The sequence below is a fragment of the Miscanthus floridulus genome, chromosome 3 (genome assembly GCF_019320115.1).
Source record: "Miscanthus floridulus cultivar M001 chromosome 3, ASM1932011v1, whole genome shotgun sequence".
Classification (NCBI taxonomy): Eukaryota; Viridiplantae; Streptophyta; class Magnoliopsida; order Poales; family Poaceae; genus Miscanthus; species Miscanthus floridulus.
This window is the reverse complement of record NC_089582.1, coordinates 116,480,734-116,494,137: the sequence shown is the minus strand read 5'-3', so window position 1 is coordinate 116,494,137 and position 13,404 is coordinate 116,480,734. Positions and strand designations below refer to the sequence as shown.

General features: G+C 44.3%; 1 protein-coding gene across 1 annotated transcript; it reads right to left on the bottom strand.

The window, feature by feature from the left end:
* Positions 1-11,552: 11,552 nt before the first annotated feature.
* On the bottom strand, positions 11,553-13,113 carry LOC136544259 (uncharacterized). The gene is made up of 4 exons (XM_066536483.1): positions 12,700-13,113; positions 12,271-12,426; positions 11,940-12,129; positions 11,553-11,689 (listed from the first exon to the last, which is right to left on the bottom strand). The coding sequence occupies exons 1-4, from the start codon at positions 13,111-13,113 to the stop codon at positions 11,553-11,555; spliced, it is 897 nt and encodes a 298-aa protein (XP_066392580.1).
* Between the last annotated feature and the right edge of the window lie 291 nt (positions 13,114-13,404).

The window sequence follows — 13,404 nt, the reverse complement described above, 5'->3', positions numbered from 1 at the left end:
TGGAATTGAGTGATGACCTCGGGTCATTTGTTGTTAATGATCCTTGGTAGTTGATATATGTGTTACGAAAAAGTTTTAGTTTGTTTGACTTGCAACTGTACCGCAAAGGAAAGTTGTATTCAAATTATTAACTTTGCATCCATCATCAAGCATCATATTTCGTATTCCGCATCATGTTAAACATGGCATTGTTATTACGTGTAGTGAACGAAGGTGAACACATGGTAGTTAATCAAGTCGTGGAAGAAGTTTATCCGTCTGTTGAAGTCGGATCGAATACTTGTGTAACGTCGCAGGAATCGGACTTTTCCGTCAACGAAAGCAAGCCCCGGATGCATACAACCCTACCTTGTATTTTATAAATTAATTTCGCTTTTGCTTTCTGTTACTGCATTAAGTGATTAGGAGTTAAGTAAAAGCCTAATTGGTGCATTACCACCCTTATTATTCCATATTTACCATATTACCTGTTTTAAATTCGTATATGCCTAGTTTTGCTTAGCTATGCGTAGAACGATGAAAGTCGGGTGACTACCTGCCACCTGCTAGTTTTAAATGGAACATTGGTTAATTATGTTAGCATGTGATATGAGAATGTGGAGTAATAAATCTAGACCGGGTGGACTCGGTGTGTGTGAGCCACCAGACATGGAGGTCTTGTGAGCGGGTTCTTTCCGCCTGTGTCGATTAAGGCATGTCCGTTGTTGAATTGCATGAGGTGAGAATTTGTAGTACTAACCACATACTCCGGTAAGCCTGAACTTGGCAATTCTATTACGAGAATGGCTACTCGTGCACTGAGAGTGGAGAGATGGCGGGAATAGCGTGTACCCACGTGGCCATGGGCTGGAATGGTGGAGTACTGTGTTCTCGGGTGGCGCGGACCCGTTCTTGTTTTAGAGGATCCGAGGGTAGGTTGGTATATGGAGGTCAGGGACCTGCGTATGTCGTGTGGTCTGGAATTCCCAGCTGGGTTTATAATCGATTCGAATCGTCGTTGCTCCTCGGTTAAGGAGACTCAACTCACTGTTCATCATCATAGAATTAAAAACCAGAACTTGAATAAGGCTTGTGAAGGTACTGAATATGAAGTTTCATGATCTCAGTGCGGATCGTGTCAGCTTTGTATATAATTCTTGGAAGTTTTCTATATAAAGAATGTTGTTAAAAGAGCTTCTACGCAAAAGAACTTTGATCATTGTTAAAGCTATACCTTGAATCCCTGAGCCTGCATTACTGAGTTTATCAGTTAATATTTCGGATAAGTCTTGTTGAGTACTTTTGTACTCAGGGTTCATTGACCCCTTGTTGCAGGTGAGCCTCATGAGCAGATCTATTTTGGATCGTGCTGCATGACTATCGTTCGTTCTGACGATGAGAAGTAAATGTGTGATCCTTGGGCAGGATGTTTATTTTGTGTGTTATGTATATATTAATCATGCCACTCCACTACTACTATGGTTTGTAATAATTAAAGAACTTAGTTTGTAAGGTTTGAAATAACTGGTTTGTAAACTATGTTATCGTAAGACTTCCGTTGTTTTTACTCTGGTTTTAATATTTGAATAAATGTTGTAATACTACAATGACTCTGTAACATGATCCTACTCGGAAATCGTGGATGATTCAGGGTTCCCCGAGGACACCCGACAGTCTTTTTAAGTTCATGGAAACATATGCATAGATGTCAGAGGTCGCCAGACAGTGACAGGTGCATGTGGGCCCTATAACTTAGGAGGTTCTGCCACAGAATGGTATCAGAGCAATCGTTACAAGGTTTTGTTGTATTGTTTTACAAAAACTTCAAAACGATTTGGATGACTAAATTTAACTTGGTAATTTAGTCCAAATTGCTTCTGACTTATCTTATTTCTTTCTCACCCTTCCCTATTTGATTAAAAAGGTTTTTGTGTGATGTAGTAATTATACTATGCCCTATATAAAAATAAATGTTGTTTATGTGCATTATAAATTTTTGATGTTTTTGTTCGTAAGAACGATTCATGCATCAGGAATAATTCACTTGTTACTTCCTTCACCTCTTAGTCTGGAGTTAAGTAGTGAGTCTGGTTTGAGGAATGTAAACCATCTTAGCTACTTTCTGGATTTTGATCAATGGTCTTACTTGGATTAAATTGGCTACCTACAGTATGGCTCGTGTCAAGATGACGCCCCGTAAGTCCACCGGACCCAAAGGAGTTCCTCGTCACCAACTTGCCCCTAGAAATGATGGTGCCAGTAGCAGCAGTTCTAGGCCTGATCCCCAAGCAGAGATACTGAGGGTTTCTATGGAGTTAGCACAATCTACTAGAGATAGGGCTTTGGATGTTATACAAATAGGAGAATTACAGGGTCAATTGAGGCAGCTCACCACTGCACATAGGAACTGCGAAAGTATGTTAGTTCGTATGGTGGAAGGAAGAAATGAAGCTTGGCACAGGGAAAATGTAGCTAGAGCTAGAACTCATGAGCTAGAATTCTATGTAGAAGATTTAGAAGAACATAATACGTATCTACATGAGGAGGTTCATAGGCTTAGCAATCTACTAAATCCGAATCATGAGCCTCAAGCGGATGCAATGGACCCCGGTGTCATCCTTGCCAATGATGATGAATCGGGAGAGGAAGAAGAAGAAGATCCTGAAGAATTAGTAATGATCGATGAAAGCGATGATAAAGGCGGTAATAATTCCGGAATGGATACCGAGCCTGAAGTTTGAAGAAATTAAGGAAAAGAGTAGAGTTGTATAATAGTAGCTCTAGTTAAGTTAAGTAGTTTTGTTCTCGTACTCGTGGGTTTGTTTGTACATTAGTAAACTCTTTGTAATGTGTCTAGAGTAAGCTTTGGTACAATTTAATAAAGACATGTGAATAAAGTTTGGTTTATTATGAGCAGATGCGTCGTACGCGAGGTTCGTATATTCCTGGAACTTCACAAGATGAGGATGGTATTCTAGATCCGCCACCAGTTCTAACCAATTTAGCTGATGCTATAACCGCACTTGTCAATGTGACGGCTGAAAATTCTCGTTTGCTTCATGAGATGGCCTAGAGTAATCAGAATCAGATGTACGAAAACCGTGGACGCCACCATAACCGACAAGAGGCTACATATGTTGATTTCACAGACACAAGACCCCTAGTGTTCACTAAGGCAGATGAACCATTGGAGGCTGATGACTGGCTTCGAACCATGGAGCAGAAATTTGACCTTATCCCATGCACGGAGTATCAGAAACCTACGTTTGCCGCCCAACAACTTAGAGGAGCAGCAAGTGCTTGGTGGGCAAACTTAGTGGCTATGCAACCTGCTGGTATTCCAATAACTTGGGCTGAGTTCTGTATTGCCTTCAGAGCCCATTATATCCCTAAAGGAGTGATGGCTATGAAGCTAGATGAATTCCTTGCTTTGAAACAAGGAGATCAAACCGTGATGCAGTATGTGGGAAGATTTAATCATCTGTCCCAATATGCATCCGAACATGTCAATACTGATGCCAAGAAGAAGTGGTGGTTTATGAGAGGTCTAAATACCAAGTTGCAGACTATGATGACCACTTGCACCAATGTTACTTACCATGAGGCAGTAAATATTGCAATTGCTTCAGAATCAAAGTATCGGCAGCATAAGGAGCTTAAAAAGAAAAAGAGTGTGCCATCTGGATCTTTTGGTGGAAATCAGAAGAGGCAGAGGGTGATTTATCATCCAGTACATCATAATCGTCCTCCTTATCGTCCACCGTAGTTCCAAGCTGCGCAACAGTCAAATGTCCGTCCTGCTATAACCTATCCGGGTTCATAGTCAACCAATGCTCCTGGTGGCAATGCTCCAACATCCCAGGGTCACAACTATCCGTGTTACAATTGTGGAAGAACTGGTCATTTCTCTAGGGAATGTCCATATCCTAGGCAGGCTAATCAAAATTATCAGAAGGCCCCTGCTAATCAACAACAGGGTCAGGCACCAAATAAGAACCCCAATCAGAATGCTCAAAAGGGCAAAGATGAGAGGAAGACAGGACGGGTGTTCTATATTCAAGCTAGAGAAATTCCGAAAGGGGAGCCAGTGATGATGGGTATGTTTCCTGTTGCCAATCACCCCGCAGTTATACTTTTTGATTCTGGCGCATCGCATTCATTCATCAATAGAACATTTGTCGTGAAGCATGAAATTTCAATTGGGGCAACAAAGGAAAGTTTCTTTATACAGTCGCCCGGGGGACGTCTGTGTACTAAGGAAATGGCATACCAGGTACCCATAAACCTGGGTGGGCATATTTTTCCCACTACCATGATTATCCTTAAGGATCAGGATATAGATGTAATTTTGGGAATGAATTGGATGTATCAGCATAAGGCTGTTATAGATGCTTTGAATAGGACCTTACGAGTGAATTTGCCTGATAGTAATTCTCAACTTCTTATCCAACTTCCAATCCTAAGAAGATCAGTGGGCAAGATTTGTGCAACTGCTGTCAAAGAGATTAGAGATATTCCGGTAGTGTGTGAATTTCCGGATGTATTTCCTAAAGATTTACCCAGTCTACCACCTGATAGGGATGTACAGTTTAATATAGAGTTACAACCTGGAACAGCTCTGATTTCTCGGAGAGCTTATAGGATGCCACCTAAGGAATTGGCCGAGTTGAAGACTCAGTTACAAGAATTGATTGAGAAAGGGTTTATCCAACCTAGTTCCTCACCTTGGGGATGTCCGGCAATTTTTGTGAAAAAGAAAGATGAGACTTTGAGGTTATGTGTCGACTATCGTCCATTGAATGAAGTGACCATCAAGAATAAATATCCATTACCTCGGATAGATCTGCTTTTTGATCAATTGGCCGGAGCCAAAGTTTTCTCCAAGATAGATTTGAGATCAGGATATCACCAAATCAAGATAAAGCCTGAGGATATTCCTAAAACGGCGTTTACCACAAGATATGGATTATATGAATACTTGGTAATATCTTTTGGTTTGACAAATGCTCCAGCTCATTTCATGTATCTAATGAACTCAGTATTCATGCCTGAGCTAGACAGGTTTGTAGTGGTGTTTATTGATGACATTTTAGTATATTCCAAGAATAAGAAAGAACATGCGGAACATCTCAGAATTGTTCTGACCCGTTTGAGGGAACATCAACTATATGCCAAGTTCAGCAAGTGTGATTTTTGGCTTAAGGAAGTGCAATTTCTTGGACATGTCTTGTCAGCCGAAGGAGTTGCAGTTGATCCAAGCAAAGTGAAGGATGTGCTTGATTGGAAACCGCCAACCACAGTTCATCAAGTTTGGAGTTTTCTGGGTTTGGCGGGATATTACCACCGGTTTATTCTAGATTTCTCAAAAATATCAAAGTCCATAACTGAATTGTTGAAGAACCAAGTTAAGTTTGTCTGGTCATCAGATTGTGAGGAGGCTTTCCAGACTTTGAAGAGACTGTTAACCACTGCACCAGTATTAGCCCAACCTGACATCGAGAAGCCGTTTGATGTTTATTGTGATGCTTCAGGTATTGGTATTGGATGTGTATTGATGCAATAAGGTCGAGTCATTGCTTATGCATCCCGGCAACTTAAGCAACATGAAGAACACTATCTGACCCATGACTTGGAGTTAGCAGCTGTGGTTCATGCTCTGAAGATTTGGCAGCATTACCTGCTTGGTAATACATGTCATATGTATACAGACCACAAAAGCTTAAAGTATATCTTTACTCAGTCAGAGTTGAACATGCGACAGAGAAGATGGTTAGAACTGATTAAGGATTATGACTTGGAAGTACATTATCACCCCGGTAAAGCAAATGTAGTTGCAGATGCCCTCAGTCGCAAAAGTTATTGCAATTGTCTGACAGTGAGAACAATGGGTTTGAATTTATGTCAAGAAATGGAAAAGTTGAATGTAGAAGTAATTCAACAAGGAAGTTTGACCAACATAATTATTGAAGCCCCTATTCGAGATCAAGTTATTGCTGCTTAGAAGGAAAACAAGGGTATAGCCCATATTAAGGAAAGAGTCAAGAATGGAAAAGTGGAATGCTTTAGTATTGACAATGAAGATGTGTTATGGTTCAAGGATCGCCTGGTGGTACCAAAAGTTCTTGAGTTGTGGCAGTCAATTCTAGATGAGGCACATGCTACTAGGTTATCTATCCATCTAGGAAGCAACAAGATGTACCATGACTTGAAGCAAAGATTCTGGTGGACTAAAATGAAAATAGAAATTGCTAGATATATAGCGAAGTGTGATACTTGTCAAAAGGTGAAAGCTATACATTTGAGGTCTGCTGGTGAATTACAACCATTACCTATTCCATCTTGGAAGTGGGAGGATATAAGTATGGATTTTATTGTTGGTCTACCCAAGACATCAAAGGGATTTGACTCAGTATGGGTTATTGTAGATCGACTCACTAAGTCAGCACATTTTCTTCCAGTCAAGACAATATATCCTACGATCCAATATGCCAAGATGTATTTAGCAAGAATCATGAGTCTTCATGGAGTACCCAAGACTATTGTGTCAGATAGAGGTACACAATTTGTTTCCAACTTTTGGAAACAATTGCATTCTTCATTGGGTACCAAACTTCTGTATAGTATAGCTTATCATCCGCAAACTGATGGACAGACTGAAAGAGTTAATCAAGTACTTGAAGATATGTTAAGGTGTTGTGTCCTTAACTATTCCAATAAGTGGGACGAATGCTTACCTTTGGCCGAGTTCTCATACAACAATAGTTATCAGGAAAGCATTAGAATGGCTCCATTTGAAGCACTCTATGGTCGTAGATGCAGAACATCATTGAGTTGGTCTGAACCTGGAGAAAGAAGATTCTTTGGAGTTGACCATGTGAAAGAAACAGAAGACAAGGTTAGACAAATACAGAGTAATTTAAAGATAGCTCAGTCCCGCCAAAAGAGTTATGCGGATAGACGATGGAGACCATTGGTATTCAACAAAGGAGATTTTGTATATCTGAAAGTATCACTAATGAAGGGAGTTAACCATTTTGGTGTTAAAGGAAAGTTGGCACCCCGATACATTGGACCATATCAAATTTTGGAAAGGTATGGAAAAGTGGCATATCGCTTGCAATTACCTGAACATCTTGCAGCTGTGCATGATGTGTTCCATGTTTCTCAATTGAAGAAGTGTCTCCGAGTGCCTGAACAGAATGTTGAAGTTGAAGGAGTGGAACTAGAACCAGATTTAACTTATTCCAAATATCCTATCTGAGTGTTAGATCAGAAAGATCGTGTTACTCAAAAATGGACAATCAAGTTCTATAAAATACAATGGAATCAACATTCAGAAGAGGAAGCTACTTGGGAATCAGAAGATTACTTGTTAGAAAAGTTTCCAGAGTTTCTGGCGTCAATATAGAATAGAGTAGTGTTAGTTGAGCTCGGTTGCTACAAATTGTGTTTTGTAAAGGGACCTTGGCTGTTTTATGGACAGAGTTTGTATGTGTTCTCGTGACACATTTCCTTTTCCATTACTTACCCTATGGCTTTGAATCTCGGGGCAAGATTTCTTTTAGGGGGAAGGACTGTAACACCTCGGGTGTTTAAATATTAAAATCTGACATGTCATCATATGCATTGCAAAGCATTTGGCATTTGGTGAAACTTTGAGGTGCATACACTAATACAAGTTTATATTTATGTGGTATGTGTTGCAATGTATTGTTTGACTCAAGTTCAATGTTTGTTTGGATTTTGAATTTTTCGAGAAAACCCCGCTTTTCAACATTTAAATCCTACCCTGAAAATCCATTTCAAAATCTAAGCATATTTTGGGGTTGGGCCCAAAAGCAAAAGTGTAGAGCTTGGCAAGTTATACAAAGTTTGTTTTTGGAGTTTTTCAAGTTGTTTAGAAAATTTTTTAGTAAATCAAAAAGGCGTAATTCGGTAAATTTCCCTATTCAAATTCAAAAGTTCATTTCAAAATCTAGACCGAATTAGGAGATGGTTATAAAGCAAAGTTGTAGAACTTTTGATTTTGAACAACTTTTATTTTTGGAGATTTTTGAGTTGTTATAAAAATTTGGGAGTAATTTGTGAATTTTGGCGAATGGCAAACTTGTAATTTCGATGAACAGTGTTCACCGCTTGCACTACACCGCCGGCGAGCTTCGGCTTGCTTCCAGTCGCGCGCGTGGCCGTCTGGGCATCGCGTTGGCGCGCTGAAGGCTTCGTCGTGGCTTCTTTGCGCTTCCTTGGCTGCCCTATAAAGCTCTGGAGCCGCCGCCGTTCTTCTTTCTTCGTTCTCTGTTTTTCCCATCGCCGCTGCTCCATCTCCGGCGAGCCCGTGCCGTCGTTGTCGTGCTCCACCGTCGCTGATAAGCTAGTCCCAGCTCCGCCTGAACCTTGCGCGTCCATCTGACCCACCAATTTGGCTTGTCTTCACCGGGAACTCGAGTTTCATCGCCTTCTTCCTCGCGGCCGGTAACCTCACCGTCGCATGCGCATCTCCGTGGCCAGAGCCCGTCGGTGAGCCGTTGCCCTTGATTGGTGTATCTTTAGCTTCGTCTCGATGCTGTAGTGCTCATTTCGCTGTTGATTGGCTGTTTTATCCACTGCAGTCGCCGGCACACCGTCACCGACGATCCTTGCTCCGCCGCCGTTGCTGTTCACGTCGACCTGCGTCTACGCTGCTTCTCCAGCCTTGCTTTCTGCTCTGTAGTGTTCGTGGTGAGCTACTGGACCTTCCCATGCCCTCTGTTTCCCCGTTTTCGGCTTCGTTTCACCGGCGTAGCACTGCCGAGCCACCGCGTCCGCCATGGCCGACGCCAAGCTCGTAACTCGTAGTAATTCGTCTAGCTAGCGCCTTCAGTCGATGCGCCGGAATGATGTGGTCATTTTGGTACGTTGGTCGTCGCCGTTGATCTCACCGTCGGTGAGTTTGCGCCGGTCAGCGCCGTCGTCGTCGTAGTCAACACGCGGCAGGTAGAAGATGACAGGTGGGGTCACCATGTCAGTGACTCAACGTTCAAAATGAATTTTTCTATTTTCAGATTTGAATGAATAGTGTCTGTTTTTGTTATTTTTGTGTAGATTTATTTAGAGCTCCAAAAATTATGAAAATTTTTGAGTGACTTCTCTGTGAGGTATAGTATTTAAGAAAAATATGAAATAGTGTTTTTCAGTAATTTTTAAATGTAATAAAAATTGCTCAATTTATTCATAAATGGATTTCCATGATTTTTCTAGGCTTATTTATTTATCCAAAAATTATGAAATTTGTTTTGCCACTTAGTTAACATGTAATGAACATGTACTAAAATTTTGAGCTCAAATAGAATAAGTTGATTTATTTCATAATTTTGAATTAAATAATTAATTCATAAAAGCAAATAGTAACCTTTAATGATTTAGGTTTTTGTTTGGACTTTTGGAATTGAGTGATGACCTCGGGTCATTTGTTGTTAATGATCCTTGGTAGTTGATATATGTGTTACGAAAAAGATTTAGTTTGTTTGACTTGCAACTGTACCGCGAAGGAAAGTTGTATTCAAATTATTAACTTTGCATCCATCATCAAGCATCATATTTCGTATTCCGCATCATGTTAAACATGGCATTGTTATTACGTGTAGTGAACGAAGGTGAACATGTGGTAGTTAATCAAGTCATGGAAGAAGTTTATCCGTCTATTGAAGTCAGATCGAATACTTGTGTAACGTCGTAGGAATCGGACTTTTCCATCAACGAAGGCAAGCCCCGGATGCATACAACCCTACCTTGTATTTTATAAATTAATTTCGCTTTTGCTTTCTGTTACTGCATTAAGTGATTAGGAGTTAAGTAAAAGCCTAATTGGTGCATTACCACCCTTGTTATTCCATATTTACCATATTACCTGTTTTAAACTCGTATATGCCTAGTTTTGCTTAGCTATGCGTAGAACGATGAAAGTCGGCTGACTACCTGCCACCTGCTAGTTTTAAATGGAACATTGGTTAATTATGTTAGCATGTGATATGGGAATGTGGAGTAATAAATCTAGACCGGGTGGACTCGGTGTGTGTGAGCCACCAGACATGGAGGTCTTGTGAGCGGGTTCTTTCCGCCTGTGTCGATTAAGGCACGTCCGTTGTTGAATTGCATGAGGTGAGAATTTGTAGTACTAACCACATACTCCGGTAAGCCTGAACTTGGCAATTCTATTACGAGAATGGCTACTCGTGCACTGGGAGTGGAGAGATGGCGGGAATAGCGTGTACCCACGTGGCCATGGGCTGGAATGGTGGAGTACTGTGTTCTCGGGTGGCGCGGACCCGTTCTTGTTTTAGAGGATCCGAGGGTAGGTTGGTATATGGAGGTCAGGGACCTGCGTATGTCGTGTGGTCTGGAATTCCCAGCTGGGTTTATAATCGGTTCGAATCGTCGTTGCTCCTCGGTTAAGGAGACTCAACTCACTGTTCATCATCATAGAATTAATAACCAGAACTTGAATAAGGCTTGTGAAGGTACTGAATATGAAGTTTCATGATCTCAGTGCGGATCGTGTCAGCTTTGTATATAATTCTTGGAAGTTTTCTATATAAAGAATGTTGTTAAAAGAGCTTTTACGCAAAAGAACTTTGATCATTGTTAAAGCTATACCTTGAATCCCTGAGCCTGCATTACTGAGTTTATCAGTTAATATTTCGGATAAGTCTTGTTGAGTACTTTTATACTCAGGGTTCGTTGACCCCTTGTTGCAGGTGAGCCTCATGAGTAGATCTGTTTTGGATCGTGCTGCATGACTATCATTCGTTCTGATGATGAGAAGTAAATGTGTGATCCTTGGGCAGGATGTTTATTTTGTGTGTTATGTATATATTAATCATGCCACTCCACTACTACTATGGTTTGTAATAATTAAAGAACTTAGTTTGTAAGGTTTGAAATAACTGGTTTGTAAACTATGTTATCATAAGACTTCCGCTGTTTTTACTCTGGTTTTGATATTTGAATAAATGTTGTAATACTACAATGACTCTGTAACGTGATCCTGCTCGGAAATCGTGGATGATTCGGGGTTCCCCGAGGACACCCGACAGTCTTTTTAAGTTCATGGAAACATATGCATAGATGTCAGAGGTCGCCGGACAGTGACAGGTGTATGTGGGCCCTATAACTTAGGAGGTTCTGCCACAGTTGGGCAGGACGTAGCCATCGTTGATGGCCTGGAGGTCAACCCCAATGTAGTGCAAAGCGATAATGACCAGCGCGCGCTTGACGCCCGTATGTACCGCCCCTCGGAGTCGCTCACCCACTTGACCGCTCAACGCAATCAGGCGGCTCCTGAGGGAGCTTCCTGACTAGACCCCCTTGACTTCTAGGGCCTTGTAGGCAGTACGGGCGGCGCTCTTCAGCGCATCGTGCTCCCCGATCTCTATTTCAAGCACCGCCTGCACTGCGGTGGAGGCCTCGGCTTCCTAGGTAACCTCCTTCTCTAGTTCTATGCCAAACACAACAGAATGAGGATGAGCGCAAAGGAATACAAGCCAGAACAGGGGCAGAAGTCTACGGGACTCACCCTCGGCCTTCTGGCCCCAGCGTCAGGCCTCGACCTGAGAAGCCTCAGCTTTCTCCTTCCCACGCTGGGCCTCGACCTGAGATGCCTCAGCCTTCTCCTTCAGGCGCTGGGCCTCGACCCGAGAAGCCTCAGCCACCCTGGAAGCTTCTCTCCCTAGCTCTGTGTTATACTAGGGAGTTAGGGAGCGAACATAAGAAAAAGCAAATAAAACGAGGGGGATATGACTCACCCTTGGCCTTTTCCCTCCAGACCACAGCCTCAGTTCGTGAGGCCTCGGCCACCGTAAGGGCCTCATCTAAGGTGCCTTTTGTCAGCTAGTGCACACTCTGCTCCGCCCCTAGCTGCCCAGCAAGGACCTTGCCCGAGGCTGTGGCCTCTCTAGCCTGGGACCTAAAGGCGTCTCGCTCACCGGCCACGCAGGTCAGCTCCTCCTCCAACTCCTTGACCCGCGCCGCCAGAGGGGCGACCTGGTCCTGGGCCATGGCCACCTCGACCTTCGCATTGGCACAATGAAGGCGGAGGTCCTCTACCTCCACGCTCCGCACCGCCAGAAGTTCATTGGCGCCAGCAAGCAGGCCCTTCTGCCGCTGGAGCTGGTCCTAGATGTCCCTCTCCCACCGAAGAAAGACCAACTTCCCGAGGGACCGAGTCTCGAGCTCCTGGGTAAGCAGAATAGGGGGTCATTCACTACAAGAAAACTCAGAAAAAGACAACACAGCATGAGAAAAGAAAGCGTGAACCTGGGCGACCCCGAGCAGATCATCGGCCACCACGGACAGCGCCGTCTGTAGTGACTGCTCTGCCAGCTGACGGTATTGCTCAAAGGTGTCCCAGCGCCCGCCCTCGGCTGCGTCCTCAAGGGTAAACAGAGGCTCCCCCTTAGGGTCATCGCGGCTCTGCCACAGGACACATGGGTGATCCCACCCATGGGACTCGGGTCATGCCCACACGAGGGCCGAGCTTCCCTTGCCCAGGGTTGGAACCGGCTACTCCACAACGCTGGCCACCTCGGCGTCAACCACCTCCTATGCTCGGGAGGTATCATCGGAGGAGATCGGATGGACCTCCACCTTTCGGGTGCCCTCCTATAACAACGACGGGCCTTGGCCTAAGGGTGCCACCGAAGCATCCATCGCCTTCATCTCCACTTCTTGGGCCGATAGCCTCACCGTGATCACATCGGCCTTGGTGGTCCCGAGGGCTCCGGCCTCCATCATCATGGCCTCAGTGGTCGCGGGGGCTCCGGCGCCCGCTGCTGTGGCCTCGGCGGTCCTAGGTGCCCCGGCCTCCATCGCCTTGGCCTCAGAGACCCTGGGGGCCTCGACCTCTGTGGCCTCAGCAACTGAGGGCACCTTGCCCTCATCTGGCTCATGGGCCTCACCCTCATGGGGTGGAAGCGCCCCCTCCCCCATCTGTGTCGGGGCCACCTCGGCAGCCCCTCCTTGGGTGGCCAGCTCCTTTTGGTCGGCCCTCGCCGATGCCGCGTCAGGTTGTAGGGTGGCTTGCGCCTCCGCCACCCAGTGGGCGGTGGAGCTAGGGTTCACCTTGAGCGCTTTGTGGGGCACCAAGGTAGGCACCTCCATAGGTCACTTCCGGCTAAGGACAAAACACTTATAGGGTCAGCATGAGATAAAAGAACGAAAGGAAAACACTGTGGCTCCACCAAAAATATGCTTACCTCGAGTGGGGCTGCAACCACTTCGGCATGGCAACCCTCGTCTGCAAAGGCGGTGGCGTCGGCAGAGGCATGGCCTCCATATCCGTTGGCGTCAGCTGGTCCTCGACAGACCCCGGCGCCCCCTCGGTCCTCTGTGGGGGCAGTTGCGTCGCCTCCGCCACCACCCGCTCCACCACTGCCACCAAGCCCACCGGGC